General features: G+C 43.8%; 1 protein-coding gene across 3 annotated transcripts in view; it reads left to right on the forward strand.

The window, feature by feature from the left end:
• LOC110526678 (cytoplasmic polyadenylation element-binding protein 3) overlaps positions 1 to 21,812 on the forward strand; it is a 70,168-nt gene extending 48,356 nt beyond the window's left edge. For all 3 annotated transcript variants that reach the window (XM_021607830.2, XM_021607839.2, XM_021607846.2), the window contains 5 exons: positions 684 to 773; positions 10,294 to 10,412; positions 10,659 to 10,773; positions 11,218 to 11,399; positions 16,115 to 21,812. In XM_021607830.2, coding sequence (XP_021463505.2) covers positions 684 to 773; positions 10,294 to 10,412; positions 10,659 to 10,773; positions 11,218 to 11,399; positions 16,115 to 16,342 — 734 coding nt within the window. In that variant the 3' untranslated portion in view covers positions 16,343 to 21,812. The remainder of the gene's footprint in view (positions 1 to 683; positions 774 to 10,293; positions 10,413 to 10,658; positions 10,774 to 11,217; positions 11,400 to 16,114) is intronic.
• Positions 21,813 to 22,551: the final 739 nt, after the last annotated feature.

The following is a 22,551-nucleotide window of genomic DNA, read 5'->3' on the forward strand; positions in this document are numbered from 1 at the left end:
GTTGGTCACATATACTTTAAAAGAAATGGGCCTCCGATTGGACCTTAGAATCTCGTCACAGTATTTCTGTGCATTTGAATTACCATTGATTAAAATGGAATTGTGTTCGTTGGCCATCGGTTATGCCTGCCCATACCATAACCCCACCACCACTCTGTTCACAGAGAGTTGTGAGGCCTGTTGGACGTACTGCCACATTCTCCCCAAAAAAACACTAGTGTGGTAGAGAAATGTTTATTAAATTCTCTGCCAACAACTCTGGTGAACATTCCTGCAGTCAGCATGCCAATTGCACCCTCCCTCAACACTTGTGACATCTGTGGTACTGTGTTGTGTGACACAACTGCACATTTTAGAGTGGCCTTCTATTGCCCCCAACACAAGGTGCATCTGTGTAATGATCATGCTGTTTAATCAGCTTGTTGATGTGCCACACCTGTCAGGTGGATGGATTCTCTTGGCAAAGGAGAAATGCTCACTAATAGGGATGTAAAGAAATGTGTGCACAATTTGAGAGAAATAAGCTTTTTGTGCTTATGGAACATTTCTGGAATCTTTTATTTCAGCTCATGAAACATTCGACCAACACTTTACATGTTGCGTTAACATTTTTCTTCTGTGTAGTTTCCATGGGAAATTGCTCCATGACCATGGTCATTTCATAAAAAAAAATATTTCAACAGATGAGATCACCAACAGTTTCCGTCGCTATGGACACCTGGTTGTGGATTGGCCCCACAAAGCTGAGAGCAAGTCCTACTTTCCGCCTAAAGGTAAGAACAGTTTGTTCACACCGGTCTGTAAAATAACCTTTTTTTCAATGAAGAAATATAGGAATGTTTGTGGAAGACCTCCTCCTGACATAGGATTAACCAATCAACAATTCCTTTACGTCCACAGTAACAAATGGTATTGTTCAGTCATTGTCTCAGAGAGCATGCTGCGCTGCAAAGGCATGGGTTGTGTGGGAAGGTTTACGATACCCAGAATTCAAGGATCACCCAGGTCTTGAGTTAAGGCGTCTATTTATTTATATGGCCCCCTGCTGCTATTTCAGGGATAGAAAAACACACACACACACACCCTCTGTGGTATCTCACTACAGGCTCCTGAAGGGCCCAGAGCACTCAGACCAGAGGAGAGAGAGGGAGAGAGAGTTTTTCTGTCAATACCGGGAGAGTGCAAAGGCTTTCTCCTGCCCCTGGCCACCGGCCCTCTTGGGTTTCATTTGGACAGGTGACCATAGCAGGGAGAGGGCCCTTTCTTCCAGGCCCCTGTATCACTTCACTCCGCCCGCCCCGCCACCCACTTCAATGTGTCATTAAGGAAACTATTAAAGCAGAGGGTTGGAAATGGCTGACATTCCTCAGGCATATGGTAGGTAATACGCTGCATCTGGGGAAGCTGTGAAAATTGCCCGTTTCTTCCCGCGCTCATTTTGGATTTTCCTTTTTTTGGGGGTGGGGTGTTCAACTTTATTTTCAATAGGCCTCAGCTCGGGGCTCTCTAGTATTCCTAATCTCACGAGGGGAAAATGCAGCATCCTTTTAGGGGAATGAGTTTGAAAGTCAGAGAATTCCTTGTAAGGGAGGGAGGGAAGACTTGGTACGCCACAAGGAAACCACCTCCGCTTGTTGTAATTTCCCACATTTGTTGGTGTTGTAGTGTTGGGCCACCTATGTTTTTTTAATAAAGAGCTTGGGCAGTCGCCCTTAAAGCCAAGTTCTGAGCTGGAGTGCGAGTGCACATCCTTACGACTGTGTGTGTGTGTGTGTCTGCACATGTGTGTGTGTGTGTCCTATCCTTTCACAGGCTGTAATGGCTGTTTCTCAGATGTGGGATTCCCATTAAGTGGTCATCAATCTCTCCCCATGTTAAAAATCGTTCCAAGCTGACCTAATGGAACTTGGTAGTCACTTCTTCAATCCTGTGTCACGTTAAAATGAGCAGTTATGTGTCTCTGTACAATTATGTAATAGTTTTTGGTTTTGGAGATTAGGATGAATCATGTTGTGGCTCCCAGGCCTGAGCAGGGTCCATCTAGGGTCTAAACTGGGATCAGTTGCAAGCCTGGGGCTAGACAGGCAGTTATCCCTGATGAACAGGCCTAAGGTCAGTTCACAGGCCACTGCACTGTTCCTAAACTTCCTAGTACCTTTGTCCAATGGTGATAGTGTTGGGCTTAGGCAGGATGAGAGAATGGGGACTGTCTGTCTGCCTGCTGGATGATGTCACCAACCGATGAGCTCACCATGACTGTGGTGCTGATCACACCTGCTCAATGAGCTCTGGCCTGTAGTCCCGGGCGTCACCATTGGAGACGAGCTCCAAATGGTGCTGAAGCTATTTCTGTCCGCTCCGTATGGAGGTAGAGCGGAACGAGGGAGGAAAGGAGGGGGCTCCTTTGGGGGTTTTCGAGTGGCTGCTTTTAGGATAATGTGTCTGTGTCAGAGCCTGGATGCCGGGGAGCTTATCTACGCTGTTGTTGGATGAGGCAGGCATAGGCTGGCACAATAGGACAGAGCACCTCCTCTGGCTAGGGGGGCAGATAGTCAGGCCACTCTGTAATGATGCCACTGAAGCTCCCTATACAGTGCCCTCACCTCTAGGATGGGTTTAGCGATCTCTACTCGTGGTACTGAGAAGATGTGTGGGGGGGATGATCGAGGATGCATTGAGGGATTTCTCACAAATTGAGATGATTAGTGAAGCTTCATTTCACCTCCCCTGGTCTCGACTGCCTGTGCTCTCGTCAAGCTCCCATGCCTATTTGTTTTAGGAAAGCAGATGCTTGTCTCTCTCTTCCCCTCCCTACTCGCTCTCCTCCCTCCTTCCTCTCCACATGTAAGCTGCTGTCAGCGGGACATTTATTTACTTTCAGTGACAGAGTTACAGCTCCCTGTGGGTTTGTCTGCTCTCTCTCCACCCATCTTCTCCTCCATATCTCTCCTCCTCCCTCTTTCTCTTATTGGATTATATAGGCCTACTTTCAGGACAGCTTGGCTGCATGTCTCATGTCTGCTCTCTCCTCTTCCACTCTTCTTCACCCCTCTTCTCCTCCATGTCCTCCCCCCTTCTTTTTTTTCTTTCTGTTATGAGGATATATAATATCAGCAGGGCAGCTCCGGCTGTATGTTTCAGTCATGATCAATTGAGACAGCTTCCAGACTGGAAAAGAGCTGATTTTTGTGTGACGATTTTGCTGATGAGCTTTGCCAGAGTCCGCTCTTCATCCTTCACAGATAGTACTCACTGATTTTATTCTCTACTGGTCCTGGGCCTGCATCCATAAAGGGTCTCCGAGTAGGTGCTACTCTAGGATCAGTTTTGCCTTTCAGAGCATAATGAATAAGACGGCAGGGACCCGATCCGAGATCAGAACTCTTACTCTAAGGTGCTTTACTAATACAGGCCAGACCAGTCTGCAGGGTCGAGTTCTGCACCCCTCTCTTAGGGCTGAACATCTGGGAAGATTCACTGGTTCCTGAATCCGGAAACATTAACCTTGATAAATCAACAGACACAAACTTTAACTGTACTTCGAAACGAGTCTCGCAACGAGTCTCATCGTTTAAACTTTGATTGTAGGAAACTGACTGTCCAAAAAAAATGCCTGCTGTATTTTATGAGGTAATGTTGATGTTGGCTATTGATTTGTGAAGTAAGTTGACTTGGAGAGCCACGGTGGATGCCCTGTGCTCCCAAGAGGAGTTAGTCAATTAAGTGGAAAATTGGTCATTGTTTGTACAGCGGAGTCTTGGAACTTTTTGAGTCAAGGTGTGAAATTGCAGTGGCTTGTTTGTGAGGTCATGTGTTGGTGTTTGGCGAGTGCCTGGTGAGACAGTGTTGGCCGTCGGTGAGGGAAAGAGTCGGGCGGTCCTGGTCGTGTGTCATTTTGTTAGCCGCAGGACCGTGAGGTAACCGGACCTGTCGTTTATCTTTTAAAGGGATTTTTACAGCCCAAGACTGCCTGGCCGTATGTTTTCCTTTCCTCCCTTGGCGCGGTCGGGAGCTCAGCAGTTAAGCTCTATAAATCTCAGGCACGAGCCACTGCAGATCTGTGCTCTCCTCTCCTCCTCTGGTTTAAGTAAGCCTCTGCACTGCGGCTTGCCTGCCTGTCTGGCCCGAATTCCCCTTCCTCTGAAGTGTGCACACTAGCATACTTTCTCCCATGGATTTATTAAAAGACAAATGTCTTCTTTTTTTTTTTCCTCTGCGGGATGGTTGAGCTAATGTGATTAGCATGAGGTTGTAAGTAACAAACAAAAAAAATCCCAGGACTTAGACATATCTGATATGGGCAGAAATCTTAAATTCTTGTTAATCTAACTGCACTGTCCAATTTACAGTAGCTATTACAGTGAAATAATACCATGCTATTGTTTGAGGAGAGTGCACAATTATGAACTTGAAAATATGTTAAACCAATTAGGGCAGTCTTGATACAACATTTTGAAATGCAATGGTTCATTGGATCAGTCTTACATTTTGCACATACACTGCTGCATCTAGTGGTTAATATTGAAATTGCGCCTGGGCTGGAATAATACATTGTCCATTCTCGTGCATTTCAAAGATGAGGGTACCAAAAAAAACACATGTTTTTTTCTTTGTATTATCTTTTACCAGATCTAATGTATTATATTCTCCTACATTAATTTCACATTTCTGCAAACTTCAAAGTGTTTCCTTTCAAATGGTATCAAGAATATGTATATCCTTGCTTCAGGTCCTGAGCTACAGGCAGTTAGATTTGGGTCATTTTAGGCGAAAATTGGAAAAAAGGGTCCCATCCTTAACCAAATCTGTATTTTGGATGTACATGGCATGTGATAGAAGTGTTCAGACATTTCATTTTTGCGATTTCGCTTTGTTGTAAGAAACTTAACCCACCAGATCTAGGCTTCCTCATGCTCGTTCTGCAGTTGCAGGGGCACAGAGGAAGCATGAACAAAGGATTCAAACACTCCCAAATGAATAAACTCTGTGTAAAAGATGCAGGTCTTTGGGTGTTGTACACATTAAATTGTGTCATTCCTAACTTCCTAAATTTTGCCTAAGAACACAGCCATGAATGAAGAATGGTACCAACACGTCCTCCGAGAGCAACTCCAAACCATCCAGGAACAGTTTGGTGATGAACAATGCCTTTTCCAGTATGATGGAGCCCCTTGCCAAAAGGCAAAAGTGATAACTATGTGGCACAGGGAACAAAACATCAATATTTTGGGTCCATGGCCAGGAAACTCCCCAGACCTTAATCCCATTGAGAACTTGTGGTCAATCCTCAAGAGGCGGGTGGACAAACAAACAACCCACAAATTCTGACAAACTCCAAGCATTGATTATGCAAGAATGGGCTTCCATCAGTCAGGATGTGGCCCAGAAGGTAATTTGACAGCATGCCAGGGCAGATTGCAGAGGTCTTGAAAAATAAGTGTCAACACTGCAAATAATGACTCTTTGCATCAACTTCATGTAATTGTCAATAAAAGCCTTTGACACTTATGAAATGCTTGTAATTATACTTCAGTATTCCATAGTAACATCTGACAAAAATACAGTGCCTTGCGAAAGTATTCGGCCCCCTTAAGTTAATACTTTGTAGCGCCACCTTTTGCTGCGATTACAGCTGTAAGTCGCTTGGGGTATGTCTCTATCAGTTTTGCACATCGAGAGACTGAATTTTTTTCCCATTCCTCCTTGCAAAACAGCTCGAGCTCAGTGAGGTTGGATGGAGAGCATTTGTGAACAGCAGTTTTCAGTTCTTTCCACAGATTCTCGATTGGATTCAGGTCTGGACTTTGACTTGGCCATTCTAACACCTGGATATGTTTTATTTTTGAACCATTCCATTCTAGATTTTGCTTTATGTTTTGGATCATTGTCTTGTTGGAAGACAAATCTCCCTCCCAGTCTCAAGTCTTTTGAGACTCCATCAGGCTTTCTTCCAGAATGGTCCTGTATTTGGCTCCATCCATCTTCCCATCAATTTTAACCATCTTCCCTGTCCCTGCTGAAGAAAAGCAGGCCCAAACCATGATGCTGCCACCACCATGTTTGACAGTGGGGATGGTGTGTTCAGCTGTGTTGCTTTTATGCCAAACATAACGTTTTGCATTGTTGCCAAAAAGTTCAATTTTGGTTTCATCTGACCAGAGCACCTTCTTCCACATGTTTGGTGTGTCTTCCAGGGTCCTTGTGGCAAACTTTAAACGACACTTTTTATGGATATCTTAAAGAAATGGCTTTCTTCTTGCCACTCTTCCATAAAGGCCAGATTTGTGCAATATACGACTGATTGTTGTCCTATGGACAGAGTCTCCCACCTCAGCTGTAGATCTCTGCAGTTCATCCAGAGTGATCATGGGCCTCTTGGCTGCATCTCTGATCAGTCTTCTCCTTGTATGAGCTGAAAGTTTAGAGGGACGGCCAGGTCTTGGTAGATTTGCAGTGGTCTGATACTCCTTCCATTTCAATATTATCGCTTGCACAGTGCTCCTTGGGATGTTTAAAGCTTGGGAAATATTTTTGTATCCAAATCCGGCTTTAAACTTCTTCACAACAGTATCTCGGACCTGCCTGGTGTGTTCCTTGTTCTTCATGATGCTCTCTGCGCTTTTAACGGACCTCTGAGACTATTACAGTGCAGGTGCATTTATACGGAGACTTGATTACACACAGGTGGATTGTATTTATCATCATTAGTCATTTAGGTCAACATTGGATCATTCAGAGATCCTCACTGAACTTCTGGAGAGAGTTTGCTGCACTGAAAGTAAAGGGGCTGAATAATTTTGCACGCCCAATTTTTCAGTTTTTGATTTGTTAAAAAAGTTTGAAATATCCAATAAATGTCGTTCCACTTCATGATTGTGTCCCACTTGTTGTTGATTCTTCACAAAAAAATACAGTTTTATATCTTTATGTTTGAAGCCTGAAATGTGGCAAAAGGTCGCAAAGTTCAAGGGGGCCGAATACCTTCGCAAGGCACTGTAGCTAAAGACACTCTGAAGCAGCAAACTTTGTGGCCTAGAAGGCCAGCCTCCCGGAGTCGCCTCTTCACTGTTGACGTTGAGACCGGTGTTTTGCTGGTACTATTTAATGAAGCTGCCAGTTGAGGACTTGTGAGGCGTTTGTTTCTCGCACTAGACACTAATGTATGTCCTCTTGCTCAGTTGTGCACTGGCGCCTCCCACTATTTCTATTCTGGTTAGGGCCAGTTTGTGCTGTTCTGTGTTGTACGAGATCTTCAGTTTCTTTGCAATTTCTCGCATGGAATAGCCTTCTGTTCTCAGAACAAGAATCGACTGACGAGTTTCAGAAGAAAGTGCTTTGTTTCTGGTCGGGGTCTGAACTTACTGTTGCAAGTTAGAATAGTAGAATACACAAGGTTCGATTTCAAAATGTGGTTGTGCATCAGCAGTTTTACTCTTATGTTAGTCACTCATCACTCACTTATCCCACGCCAGCAATTTTTTGGGGGGGATTGGTAAATGAGTCTAGTGGCCAGCTATCTAAACTTAGTAGTCATGGTCAAATTCCTAGCCGAGGGTGGCCCCCATTGATTTTGCTAGTCAGTCTCACTCAGATATCACATTAAAAACTCCAAACATTTCTCTCCCCCCTACGGCAGCTAATTCTATTTTCCGCTTCATGCCAAAATGTGTAGAATTGCAGTGTGTGTGTGGGGGGGGTGCAAATGTGGGTACGCAGGTTCAGAGCAACTGTGTCCCCACATTAGATTTTTTTTTGTGGCCCCCACCCCCATCAAAGTTGCCAATCCCTGCTCTAATTCTTGTAGCTATACATTCTTTGATACACGCACACCCCTACATTTGCAAGTAGACTCTCTATCTCTCTCTCACACACACTTTCACGGTTCACTGAATCTGCTGAGTCAGGGTATTTTTGTTTCCTTTTCCCCCTCATCTGTAGCAGCAGTCCCTTTGAGGAATGTAAAACACGACAGTTGCACATCCCTCTCTGTTCCCCCTTTCCACTCCATTCCTCGGCCATGCGTTCTGCTCTTCCGCATATATAGATTTAAAATGCCGTAGCCCCTTCAGTCAGCTGACACCAGAAAACACACACACACACGGAGGCAGCCCCTCTAACAGTCTCCTGCGCCATACTGTATGTTCTGTCTACGTGTGGGCCCGGGCCTCCCTCCATCTCTTCACCCTGCTGCCTGTTCTGCCGCTTCCCACGGCATGTCCCTGGTGCCTCCACTGTTCTACTCACATGACCACGGCCCTCTAATTTAGCATATGTCAAATCATGTGCATCAGAGATGGCTATGTTTGCTGAATTTATGGTGGGTGCTAGCCTATTAGTAGTTGCCGCAAATGTCTTTATTGGCGAGTGTACTTTATTCCACTGAATGGAATACCCCTGTGATACCTTGCCTACCGCAAATGTGTCATTGTTTTCTTGTTTCGTTTACTTTTTATCATGATCTTTTGTTCACTCGGGTCACACAATATATATTATTTTCCTATCAACTGCGAGTTCCTCTCGCTCTCTCTCTCTCTCACTCTCTGTGTGTCTCGCTCGCTCTCTCTCTGTGTGTCTCGCTCGCTCTCTCTCTGTGTGTCTCGCTCGCTCTCTCTCTGTGTGTCTCGCTCGCTCTCTCTCTGTGTGTCTCGCTCGCTCTCTCTCTGTGTGTCTCGCTTGCTCTCTCTCTGTGTGTCTCGCTCGCTCTCTCTCTGTGTGTCTCGCTCGCTCTCTCTCTCTCTGTGTGTCTCGCTCGCTCTCTCTCTGTGTGTCTCGCTCGCTCTCTCTCTGTGTGTCTCGCTCACTCTCTCTCTGTGTGTGTCTCGCTCGCTCTCTCTCTGTGTGTGTCTCGCTCGCTCTCTCTCTGTGTGTGTCTCGCTCGCTCTCTCTCTCTCTCTGTGTCTCGCTCGCTCTCTCTCTCTCTCTCTCTGTGTGTCTCGCTCGCTCTCTCTCTCTGTGTGTTGGTCTCTCTCTCTCTCTGTGTGTGGCTCTCTCTCTCTCTCTCTGTGTGTGTCTCGCTCTCTCTCTCTGTGTGTGTCTCGCTCGCGCTCTCTGTGTCTCGCTCGCTCTCTCTGTGTCTCGCTCTCTCTCACTCTGTGTGTCTCGCTCGCTCTCTCTCTCTGTGTGTCTCGCTCGCTCGCTCTCTCTGTGTGTCTCGCTCGCTCTCTCTCTCTCTGTGTCTCGCTCGCTCTCTCTCTCTCTGTGTCTCGCTCGCTCTCTCTCTCTGTGTGTCTCGCGCTCTCTCTCTCTCTCTCTGTGTCTCGCTCACGCTCTCTCTCTGTGTGTCTCGCTCGCTCTCTCTCTCTGTGTGTCTCACTCGCTCTCTCTCTCTGTCTCTCGCTCGCTCTCTCTCTCTCTGTGTCTCGCTCGCTCTCTCTCTCTGTGTCTCGCTCACTCTCTGTGTGTCTCGCTCGCTCTCTCTCTGTGTGTCTCGCTCGCTTGCTCTCTGTGTGTGGCTCGCTCGCTCGCGTTCTCTCTCTGTGTGCATCTCTCTCTCTCTCTCTCGCTCTCTCTCTCTGTGTGTGTGCATCTCTCGCACTTCTCTCTCGTTCTTGCTCTGTGTCTCTCGCTTGCGCTCTCTCTGTCTCTCGCTTGCGCTCTCTCTCTGTGTCTCTCGTTTGCGCTCTCTCTCTCTCTCTCTGTATCTCTCGCTTGCGCTTTCTCTCTCTCTGTGTGTCTCTTGTTCGCTCTCTCTCTCTTCTCTCTCTCTCGGTCTCTCTCTCGGTCTCTCTCTCGCTCTCTCTCGCTCTCTCTCGCTCTCTTGCTCTCTCTTGCTCTCTCTGTCTCTCTCTCGCTCTCTCTGCTGCAAAGCCAGACCTCATCATCCCATAGGAACAAATCTCTCTGTCCCCAAAAATATTTGGAAAGTATTAGGTTGATACATTTTGCATGGCGTCCTATTTTTGTAGTGGAACGGAACAGACTTGCATTTTAGCGGTGTCAGCTTTCAGGCAGGAAGGTACTGGGTGTGCAGTCCTGTCTTCTGAAACCTTGCTGAAGAGGATCAGACCTCAAGTACATCAGATTTAAGAGGAGATACTCTGAGAATATGAATAGACTTGTGAAAAGAACAGGATATTTTCACTTTCTTAGACTTTCCTCTTGTCACTTTCCCTAAAAGTAATCTATGGGGCCATTAGAGACTGTCGTCAATGGTTCAGATTCAAAAGCAACTATTAACTTCACCGGGTCACTGAACTGGTCACTCACAAATTCATAACTATATAGACAGTACACAGTGTACTTACTGTGAATGGGGATTTTTTTTAAACACTTCCTTCTTCCCTTTTCTCCCAGGCTATGCTTTCCTGCTGTTCCAAGAGGAGACCTCTGTCCAGGCCCTGATTGATGCCTGCATTGAGGACGATGGCAAGCTTTACCTGTGTGTCTCGAGTCCAACTATCAAGGACAAGCCAGTAAGTGAAGGCTACAATATTACACTGTGCTGTAATACCTTTTTCACACTACTGAGCCAAACCAAGCCAAGCAGACCTGTACTATGCCATTGTGGTTACACATTCACCATGGTTGCTGGAACTGTGCCGGTAAGGAAAATAACCAAGGTTGTACGGGCCAGGTTGCCACAATCATGTGAAAAGGGTATGAGTGCGAATTCCTCGTCCGACACAGTCCTTCGTGAATTACGTATCTCTCTTCTCCAGGTCCAGATCCGCCCCTGGAACCTAAGTGACAGTGACTTTGTGATGGACGGCTCCCAGCCGCTGGACCCCCGAAAGACCATCTTTGTGGGGGGCGTGCCCCGGCCTTTACGTGCAGGTAAGGGGATTGGTCAAAGTGCCTGTTGATCAGTGGATAAGTTGGTGGGTTGTCTGTGTATTGGCTGACTAGCGTAGACTAAAAATAATAAAGTTGTGCCCGTGAGAAAGCAATCCACTTTGTTTCCAGGCGGTGAGCCAACTGGTGGTCATGTAAAGTATTCATGCAAGGCCCATTAGGTGGTATGCTTGGGACAAACATCACTGACTGACTGTCTGTCTGCTATGTGACCTATGCGAATTATAACAACAGTCCCAAGAATGTTACTGACTGTCGGCGAAGAATGTTGTTCAAGTTGAATGTCGCATCGATTTGTCTCAACAGAAATTAATTTCACTTTTTTTCCTCAATTTTCATTAGACAAACTATAAGCGTGCGGTCATAACATTCTGTCGCCATCTTTCTCTCTATCTTTCTCTCCATCTCTTATCTCTCTCCCTCTAGTGGAACTAGCTATGATCATGGACAGGCTGTATGGCGGCGTGTGCTATGCCGGCATCGACACTGACCCGGAGCTCAAGTACCCCAAGGGGGCGGGCCGCGTGGCCTTCTCCAATCAGCAGAGCTACATCGCTGCCATCAGCGCCCGATTCGTTCAACTGCAGCACAATGACATTGACAAACGGGTTAGTGAAGACCAGTCACTGTATTCAAAATGTCTCTATCAATAGTGATTGAGGAGTTGCCCTAAATGCTGGATAACAGGGATATATATTTAGCAGATGAATAATGACTGGGTTGTGTTCATTAGGGCACGCAGCAGAAAACATTTTGCAACAAGAAACAAAAAGGAGCGTTTCTAATTGGACCAGCACAGGTAGTCCCTCCCTGTTTCAGTCGTTTTTTTTTTGTTGGTGGCGAATAAACATGACCCTAGTTTTACCTCCCTGTAGGCTTTCCTATGGTGTGCTGCTGTGGATCTGAACCGTTTTTAACTCAAATTCAGTCTTTCTATACATAAGAGCTGTCATTATACGCTGGTTTCCAACCAACCGCTCAGCGAGCCTACAATACAGGGAGCCCCGGTTAGGTCTGTGGAACGGTGTAATCACCCTGGCCTTTGGCTGCTGGAGGGTTAACAGAAGTCCCAGACGTGGGAGGGTTTAATTATAGGACGTCCCTACACATGTATATTAACTTCAGCTCTGCTGCTGACGGGTTATTTTGAGCCAAGACCAAGACTGATCGTCTGCCAGCCCAGAGAGGCTAGGCTCATTGGGGGGGCTGCTCGGTCCACACTCACTCTGGGCTGCTATCATCTAATATCCAACCCCAGTGGCTGGTTGAGCAGACGGTGTCTTCATTCTGATTGACCCTGGGACGAATTCACATAGTCCAAGAGTAGGAGTGCTGATCTAGGATCAGATCCTCCCATTCCATATACTTATATTGATTATTACTTAAAAGTTAGATCCTAGATCAGTACTCCTAACTCTGAGACACTTTTTTTAATATGGGCCCAGATCACTAGACCACTAACAAGGCACGTGATGGGCTATAGATGAGATCTCTGCGCTGCAAACCCTCACTATCAGCCATAGAGATGGTATGAGAGAAATCTATTTTCCAGATCCCCATATTTGCCTGAGGCCAAGGGAAGCTTGGAATGAATGAGGGGATACTGGCTGGGGGGGTACATCATTGGAGGCTCTACCCAGAAAGGCCCCTCTCGCTCCCTCCCCTCCCTCCATACACAATAGCCCCATTTGGTCAACCACCACTATGCCACACCCAAGTTCTCCCAGGGTAAAGTAATGTTCATGCTTGTGGTTGAGGCCTAAGGCCTCGTTCATTGGTGTCCAACCGCACCACTTTTGTTTTCACGTTTCATTTCAGTTCCACCCCAAGCAACACAATCATTCCATTAGCAGTAAATGTCCTCTTGTGGAATTGTCTTAATGATAGGCCAGAATAGTTCAATTACCTCAGACTATTGTGGTACTCACTAAGGTGATAATTGCATTTAATAGCCTGGGTGCCATTCTGTTTCTGGGTCATATTCATTAGTGCACACTCTGGAAAAACATATTGCAATGGAAAACAAAAAGAGCCTTTCTTATTGGGCACATTCAGGTAGTCTCTCCCTGTTTCAGTCCATTTTGGTGCCTAATGAATACCCAGCTTTGGCAGCTTGTCGTGGTCTTTCCAAAGCCCATGTCTGTAGTCATGTTTCAGCTAATTAGTTTGTCATGTCTTTCCAAAGCACTTGTTGCGGACTTTAGTTCTTGTTGAGCTGAGGTCAGACAGACAGTGCTTTACAATATGTATCTCCAGGGCTGGGGGTTTAAACAGGACCCTTCATTACACTGTCCTGTGCCCAAGAACAATAAAAGGTAACCTGCCTAAATGACTACTGACCCGTAGCACTCACGTCTGTAGCCATGAAGTGCTTTGAAAGGCTGGTCATGGCTCACATCAACACCATTATCCCAGAACCCCTAGACCCACTCCAATTTGCATACCGCCCCAACCGATCTAGAGATGATACAATCTCTATTGCACTCCACACCACCCTATCGCACCTGGACAAAAGGAACACCTATATGAGAATGCTGTTCATTGACTACAGCTCAGCGTTCAACAACATAGTGCCCACAAAGCTCATCACTAAGCTAAGGACCATGGGACTAAACACCTCCCTCTGCAACTGGATCCTGGACTTCCTGACGGGCTGCCCCCAGGTGGTAAGGGTAGGTAACAACACATCCGCTATGCTGATTGTGGGCACTGATCCTCATCCTCAGGGGTGCGTGCTCAGTCCCCTCCTGTACTCCCTGTTCACTCATGACTGCACGGCCAGGCACGACTCCAACACCATCATTAAGTTTGCCGATGATACAACAGTGATAGGCCTGATCACCGACAATGACGAGACAGTCTATAGGGAGGAGGTCAGCGACCTGGCCGTGTGGTGCCAGGATAACAACCTCTCCCTCAACGTGGTCAAGACAAAGGCGATGATTGTGGACTACAGGAAAAGCAGGGCTGAGCACACCCCCATTCTCATCGACGGAGCTGTAATGGAGCAGGTTGAGAGCTTCAAGTTCCTTGGTGTCCACATCACCAACAAACGAACATGGTCCAAGCACACCAAGACAGTCGTGAAGAGGGCACGACGAAACCTATTGCCCCTCAGGAGACTGAAAATATTTGGCATGGGTCCTCAGATCCTCAATAGGTTATTTTGCTGCACCATTGAGAGCATCCTGACAGGTTGCATCACTGCCTGGTATGGCAACTACTTGGCCTCTGATCGCAAGGCACTACAGAGGGTAGTGCGTATGGCCCAGTACATCACTGTGTCAGAGGAAGGCCCCAAAAAATTGTCAAAGACCCCAGCCACCCTAGTCATAGGCTGTTCTCTCTGCTACCGCATGGCAAGCGGTACCGGATCGCCAAGTCTAGGTCCAGGAGACTACTAAACAGCTTCTACCCCCAAGCCAAAAGACTCCCAAACATCTAATCAAATGGCTACCCAGACTATTTTTATTGCCCCCCCCCCCCCCTCCCCATCTATGCATAGTCACTTTAATAACTCTACCTACATGTACATATTACCTCGACTAACCGGTGTCCCTGCACATTGACTCTGTACCAGTACCCCCTGTAAATAGCCTCCACATTGACTCTGTACCGGTACCCCCTGTATATAACCTGCACATTGACTCTGTACCGATACCCCCGTGTATATAGCCTGCACATTGACTCTGTACCGATACCCCCGTGTATATAGCCTGCACATTGACTCTGTACCGGTACCCCCTGTATATAGCCTGCACATTGACTCTGTACCGGTACCCCCTGTATATAGCCTGCACATTGACTCTGTACCGATACCCCCTGTATATAGCCTGCACATTGACTCTGTATCGGTACCCCCTGTATATAACCTGCACATTGACTCTGTATCGGTACCCCCTGTATATAGCCTGCACATTGACTCTGTATCGGTACCCCCTGTATATAACCTGCACATTGACTCTGTATCGGTACCCCCTGTATATAACCTGCACATTGACTCTGTATCGGTACCCCCTGTATATAGCCTGCACATTGACTCTGTATCGGTACCCCCTGTATATAGCCTGCACATTGACTCTGTATCGGTACCCCCTGTATATAACCTGCACATTGACTCTGTATCGGTACCCCCTGTATATAGCCTGCACATTGACTCTGTATCGGTACCCCCTGTATATAACCTGCACATTGACTCTGTATCGGTACCCCCTGTATATAACCTGCACATTGACTCTGTATCGGTACCCCCTGTATATAACCTGCACATTGACTCTGTATCGGTACCCCCTGTATATAACCTGCACATTGACTCTGTATCGGTACCCCCTGTATATAACCTGCACATTGACTCTGTATCGGTACCCCCTGTATATAACCTGCACATTGACTCTGTATCGGTACCCCCTGTATATAACCTGCACATTGACTCTGTATCGGTACCCCCTGTATATAGCCTCCACATTGACTCTGTACCGGTACCCCCTGTATATAACCTGCACATTGACTCTGTATCGGTACCCCCTGTATATAGCCTGCACATTGACTCTGTACCGGTACCCCCTGTATATAACCTGCACATTGACTCTGTATCGGTACCCCCTGTATATAACCTGCACATTGACTCTGTATCGGTACCCCCTGTATATAGCCTCGCTACTGTTATTTTAATGCTTGTTTTTGAATATTTCTTTTTATTTTTTATTTAATTTGTTCTTAACTGCGTTGTTGATTAAGGGCTTGAATGTAAGCATTTCAATGTAAGGTTGTATTCGGCACATGTGACAAATACAATTTGATTTGACTGTCAGGCTGTTGTGGAGGGACCTCCTGTATGTAACCAGGCCATGCTAACACACTGTGTCATCTCCATGGAGACACAGATTAGATAGCCTGTCCACACGCACCTGCTTCGGTGCAAAAAGAGTCCGACAGTGGTCTAAGAATGTTGTGTAACACATGGCAGCCATTTTTAATCTACAATATTCGCCACACCAGTTTTTGCAGTGCTTTACCCATAAAGAGAAAAATAAGAACCGCCTGAGACAGAAACATATTTGAGAAGTTGATATTTTGAACCTTTAGGAAGTCACCGTGGTATTATAGGGGTAAATAATACATCAACATTTCCGGACTCAGGAGCTAATGGCAATATCTTGCAATTGGTCAAACTTTTTGCCTAAAGCGTACAGACTACCTTTGATTACATTCTGACCATAGAGATTCAAGTTTGAATCAATATTCACGTTTGAGTTCAATCTACTCCTCAGTCCAAGAAGTTAATGAACCAAAGTTTCTCCTTTCTCTGACTTTTGACCTTCAGGTTGAGGTGAAGCCCTACGTCCTGGACGACCAGATGTGTGACGAGTGCCAGGGGGCGCGTTGCGGGGGGAAGTTTGCCCCCTTCTTCTGTGCCAACGTCACCTGCCTGCAGTACTACTGCGAGTACTGCTGGGCTAGTATCCACTCCCGGGCGGGCCGAGAGTTCCACAAGCCACTGGTGAAGGAGGGGGGCGACCGCCCTCGACAAGTGTCCTTCCGCTGGAGCTGAGGGGGTCGAGATGAGCCCTCGCGCCCCTCCCCCCCCTCCCCACCACCACGACATCGGTGAAGAGAACTACAAATACATGGTTCATTCTTTTTCAAACTACAACGCTTGACTACAAACTCATTGTCCAGTGTACCCTTATGATAATAGGGGGAAAAAAATGTATTGCGTAAGTCTATCTGCTTAGAATTTGCACTGTGGCACAAATACTCACTAAACACACATGGGATGGTATGTTAGAGAAACCTGATTTATGTTTGAGTCCCCTGTTCCATGACCGGGTGGGTCAGTGTCATGTATATTTAAAAGGTATATATTTTTTTGTTTTATATATATATATATATCTATCTATACATATATATAGATAATTACATTCTATGTGAAAGGAACATGCACTTATTAATTTTTAGGATATTGCCCCTTGTAAAAAATATTACCAAAGGCAAAAATATAATTAATGCAATACAGAAAAACTGACTTAAGATGAAGATGTAGCAAGACTAAACAGTTATCCAGTAGTCTGGGCCACAGTAGCCCAGATAAAAATAACATGGCTATATTTTCTCTCTATTTTGACTTTGAAAATAGTAAAATTAATACCTCAAGGCGAAATCAGATTTTGTTTTGCTTGTCATTAGTAGGTCTTTGTTTTAACATTTATTTTCTAGCATTATGTTAATGTAATGCCGCAATAGCTTTTGCTGCTAAATTCATGGTATTAACAGATACCGTAGTAATTTATTCAGGCTAGGGTGTTCTAGCAATTATGATGGCACCTGGTGATAAGGATGATGACAGGCTATCATTGTAGGTAGACTTGCGGTTGGGCCAGTAACCGAAAGGTCGCTGTTTTGAATCCCAGAGCCGACTGTGATAAATCTGTTGATGTGCCCTAGAGCAAGGCACTTAAACCCTAATTGCTCCTGTAAGTAGCTAAATGACTCATATGTATTTTTTTTATTTTTTATAACGATGAGAGGGGGTTGTCCATTACTAAATGATGCCTAGTATGATGTGGGGTAAAGGGGTGGGGGGGGGGGGGGGGGGGGGTTGCCCCTTAATGCATGTATACAGTATTTCAATCAAGTTGCTGCATGCAATATAATTTCAGTATCATGCCTACTATTCAATTCTGCCCATGTTTGCACAACATGCTATAGATGTACGTACAACTAGCAAGAAACTGGACACAATAGGGAAGACAGACTGGTCAAAAATCCTACACCTCCAGTGCGATATATGTTAATAGCCACAGGGCCGCAGTATGAACACTGCTTCTGCACAAGGTGGCTAACCTGACCAGATGACAAAAACGAGATGTAGGATATATCATTTAAGCTGTCTATGATAGGTGTAGTACTTTTTTTTGCAGTGATTTGTTAATATAATTGTGGAGTTTTTTTATACCATATGTAGTAAGGTCTGAGTATGCCTATAGAACTGTGATATGCTTTAATTGTTGTTGATGTCTGACAAAAGTCATGTGGAACTTCATGAGCTAGTTTATGCACACGTATTTCCGTTCTCTCGTACACACATTCACACACACCAGACCAGGGTTCAAATACATGTGTATTTTAGTATTCTTTTTTTATACTTATTTTCTGTGTATTTGAGTATTTTCTAATAATGTGGCCTGAATCAAGTATTTGAAAGTATTTTCAAATAATTTCCTATAAAATACAATTAACTGCATGGGTGTGTATTTGAGTCAGTGTATTTGAGTATTTTCAAATACTTTCCAAGTGGATTTCCATACATTCCAATATTCAACTGCTTGTATTTTCAAATCAAAAATATGTTTTGAAAGTAATTAAAATAACCAAAATAGTATTTGAACCCAGGTCTGACACACACTCACTTTACACAGGTTCTCGTTCTCTTACACACAAACACACACCTATGCACTCAAAGTCTGACCCAAACACACAGAACATATGACACAGACTTAAGTGGGCTCGACTCGTTGACAAAGCGTAGGATCATGTCCCCAAAAAAACCAAAGAGGCAACATATGTTCAACTTAAACCACCAACACATACGGAGACCACAGATGATACTGCGCGAAGCATTAAGCCCGACGTCTGTGGGCTTCAAGGTGCAAAGTTTAACATTTGTACTGTTGTGGTGACGAGGCATTAAAGCCCGTGACGAGAAGACCGACCGAACATTGAAGCTACTGGAGATTTGTGGTTTAGTTAACTGAGCTTCTCAGCCCCCACGTAATGTTGTCTCGACATGGCTACGGGGTGTGTTGGGGGGGGGGTGTTGTAATATTGCCAGAACATTGTGTGCTATCTGGGTTTACCGTATTTATCCAGATTTTCCTGCAAAGCTTGAAGTAGACCTGCTAAAATGGTGGACATTTTTATTTTATTTTTTATCGGAAAAAACTACAACAAAAAAAAGAGACTAACCATGAGTAATAATACGTATCCCTATGAAAGTGAATTCTGGGTGTTTTTGTGATATTTCTTTCCCCAGAAGGGTTTCTATGTTTGTTCTTTCTCTATAATAGACATTTGTTATGCACTACTCTTTCTATCTGGACAGTTTTCAAGTCAGCTATTTTTTTGGGTTGAGAGAAAAACAAAAGCGTGCTTTCTGACTGACACAATCTTTTTTGCAATACCTCAATTTTGAAATATATTAGGGGAGAAATTGATATTTTCTAAGTTTATTCAAATAAAAACAAGTAAATACATTTATTCGAGAGATGATTTAACAAGTGGTTGATTTGATTTTTTTTCATTATTTTGCTTCATTTTAAATTGTGTGTTTTTTTTTTTTTTTAAACAACTGAAGGAGCTAGAGAATTATAACTTTGATATAATGATGTTGTTAGCTGAAGTGAAGAGTCTACCTTGTTACAGAGGCGGTTGGAGTGAGTTTCCCGCTGGTCTGATACCCGTGAAAGCGCAGAGTCACTAAGACAAACATATGAGTGGTAGTCTTCCAAGGAAAACCATTAGTCCACCAAAAAAATTATACGGGATAAGTCTATTTGGTGCTTAGAAAGATAACTGAAAATGCTTCCCTTTTTTGTATATTTATAATCAATAATTTACTATGCTGACCAGAATTGTGAAAGAGATCTTCTGTTCATGTTACTTTTTAAGAACACTTTTTTACGTTTCCTAAAAGTATGTGCTCCCTTTTGTTTTGTAAAAGCAACATACCTTGATTTGTTAGCCTGACATGGTTTAAAAAGAGACTGAGCAGATGGAGGTGGAAAGAAAAATCTTTTTTTTTTTTTTTTTACAATTAAGAGATACAAGTGTAACTCGATTTAAACTGTAACTTGATCGAAAGTCCCCAAGGTGCATCAATTGAGTGGTGGCCTTCTATTCACGCAAGACTTGAATTAGTCAAAAAATGAAGGCTAAGAACCTGTTCTTTGTTGTAATGTGCAATACTGTTTGTACTGTTTGTAAAAAAGAAAAGAAGAAAAAAAAAGGCGGCAAAAATCTTTATTTTCATTGTGATTCACTAAAATCATTTTCTACTGTTTATTTACTTACTCTACATGCTAGTACCTTCCAGTAGTAATGTAGCCTTTGTACTGAGAACATTTTCATTATTTTTTGAGATTTTTTGCTAAAAAAGAAAAGACTTTAAACATATTTAAATATTTTCATTTTTTTATTTGTTTTCTTTACATATTTCTCAACCATTAAGTTATTTCTGGGGGAGACTTTCATATCTGGTCAATGTCATTCATATTATTTAGCATTTTTACATGAAATAAATTAATCTTATGATGCTAATTCTTTAAAAATATATATATTTTTGTTTTCTTTGACTATTTTATTTTTGGAAGTTGAAAAACCTTTGTAATATTGTTTCTTAAGTGTCTAGATTTTGGAAATGCAAAGCCTATGTTAATTCGCTGATGTTGCTTACATTTAGTGTGACGATAATAGAAGAAAAAATACAAAAAAAGAACACAGTGATGGTTGACATTACGTGATTGGTAATGTGAAACAAACTAATAGGCAATAAAATAAAAAGGTAGAATGGAGCAGAATGTTCTGATATTGTGGAAGCTGGACAATGATACTTACCTCCTACTGCTTCTGCTGCTACCACTATAACCCCACCTTGTATCGTCAATGATGTTACTTTCAATGATGTTGTATGGCCGCGTCGCACCACTTCCACTGATGTGAGACATCACATTAACTCCTTTTTAAAACGTAAGTCATGTCACGTGAGCCCCCCTTTAGTTTCAGACGGTGGGTTAACCCCTGTCGGAGCCTGAAAACTGGCGATGTGGACTATTGAGATTTTGTATTTAAGTATGAATGTAAATGTGGAGTGGAGGGTGTGACTTGTTGGAAACTATTCATCTTAATGAGAGGAGTCATACATCTAAATCTTTGGCATGTTTTTTTTTCTCTCCCCAAACCAGCTAGATTGCTGAAGTGGATGAACTGACCTTAGATTTTAAATAAATTTGACCCAAGAAACCCTATAACATCCTCTTTGATATTATGCGGTGTGTTAGGAGATGACAGTGACTTGATTTTTGCCTTCATTTACGTTGACTAGTAGTCCATATGAAGTGTTGTGACATCACTTCCTGTACTACAGTATGATCATCAATACGTTTTTAAAAAACGCAAATGCTGGTTCAAGAATGTTACTTCTAGCTTGCCTTTTCTACCAGTTTGTACAGGTGGTGTTCTACTGATATCCTTCATCTCTTCTACTAACCCAATGGTTGCTCTCTCCCAAGGGTCAGTATTACACTCATACCACCAAGAATTTGTCTAGTATTTATCCTTTTTCATACCCTGACAATAATAAGCAATTGTATGTGCAACTGAAAGGCTAAGACTTGGTAGGAAGAAAATCATGTGTTTTGGTGGAGGCATTTGTTATATAATCCTCTTTAATTATACCTATATATTTCATGTAACACTAGATTTGGATAGTATGTACTTACGCTTCATGGACGTTCTCTCTGGGTCGTCATTAGGCCTCTTCATTATGTTGTGATCTCAAAAAAAGAAAATGATTCAAAACCTGCTCAATAGTTGTTGTTTTTCTCAGACAAAATCACTGTTCGTTTATTTTTCAAAGTTACACTTTGTATTTGTGGTTTGATTACGGGTTCCATCTTGACGAGGCTTTGAGATTGTTGACTTGGAGATATATACACTACAAATTGACGAGCATAACTGGTTTAAAAACATGGGAGCTCTATGCTGCTAATGCTTACTACTACTGCTTCAAGTGTGTACTTCCCACCTTACTTTTCCCTTTTCTGTACTAATAACTAAATCTTATTAAACGTAGTTGTATGGTGCTGTGAAACATTGTCGTCTTTTGCATGGCCTCCTTTTCCACCTTCCTCTCATCCCTTGCATTTGTGCTTGACTGTGTGTGACTGGAATGGAACGATGTGAAGTGAGAAAAGCAACGTATCAAGAGAACTATACTGAACAAAAATAAACGCAACATGCAACAATTTTTAAGCTTTTGAGTTACAGTTCATACAATAATCTGTCAACTTAAATACAGTGCCTTGCGAAAGTATTCGGCCCCCTTGAACTTTGCAACCTTTTCCCACATTTCAGGCTTCAAACATAAAGATATAAAACTGTATTTTTTTGTGAAGAATCAACAACAAGTGGGACACAATCATGAAGTGGAACGACATTTATTGGATATTTCAAACTTTTTTAACAAATCAAAAACTGAAAAATTGGGCGTGCAAAATTATTCAGCCCCCTTAAGTTAATACTTCGTAGCGCCACCTTTTGCTGCGATTACAGCTGTAAGTCGCTTGGGGTATGTCTCTATCAGTTTTGCACATCGAGAGACTGAAATGTTTTCCCATTCCTCCTTGCAAAACAGCTCGAGCTCAGTGAGGTTGGATGGAGAGCATTTGTGAACAGCAGTTTTCAGTTCTTTCCACAGATTCTCGAATGGATTCAGGTCTGGACTTTGACTTGGCCATTCTAACGCCTGGATATGTTTATTTTTGAACCATTCCATTGTAGATTTTGCTTTATGTTTTGGATCATTGTCTTGTTGGAAGACAAATCTCCGTCCCAGTCTCAGGTCTTTTGCAGACTCCATCAGGTTTTCTTCCAGAATGGTCCTGTATTTGGCTCCATCCATCTTCCCATCAATTTTAACCATCTTCCCTGTCCCTGCTGAAGAAAAGCAGGCCCAAACCATGATGGGCAGCACCATGTTTGACA

This window comes from Oncorhynchus mykiss, chromosome 1 (assembly GCF_013265735.2).
Source record: "Oncorhynchus mykiss isolate Arlee chromosome 1, USDA_OmykA_1.1, whole genome shotgun sequence".
Lineage (NCBI taxonomy): Eukaryota > Metazoa > Chordata > Actinopteri > Salmoniformes > Salmonidae > Oncorhynchus > Oncorhynchus mykiss.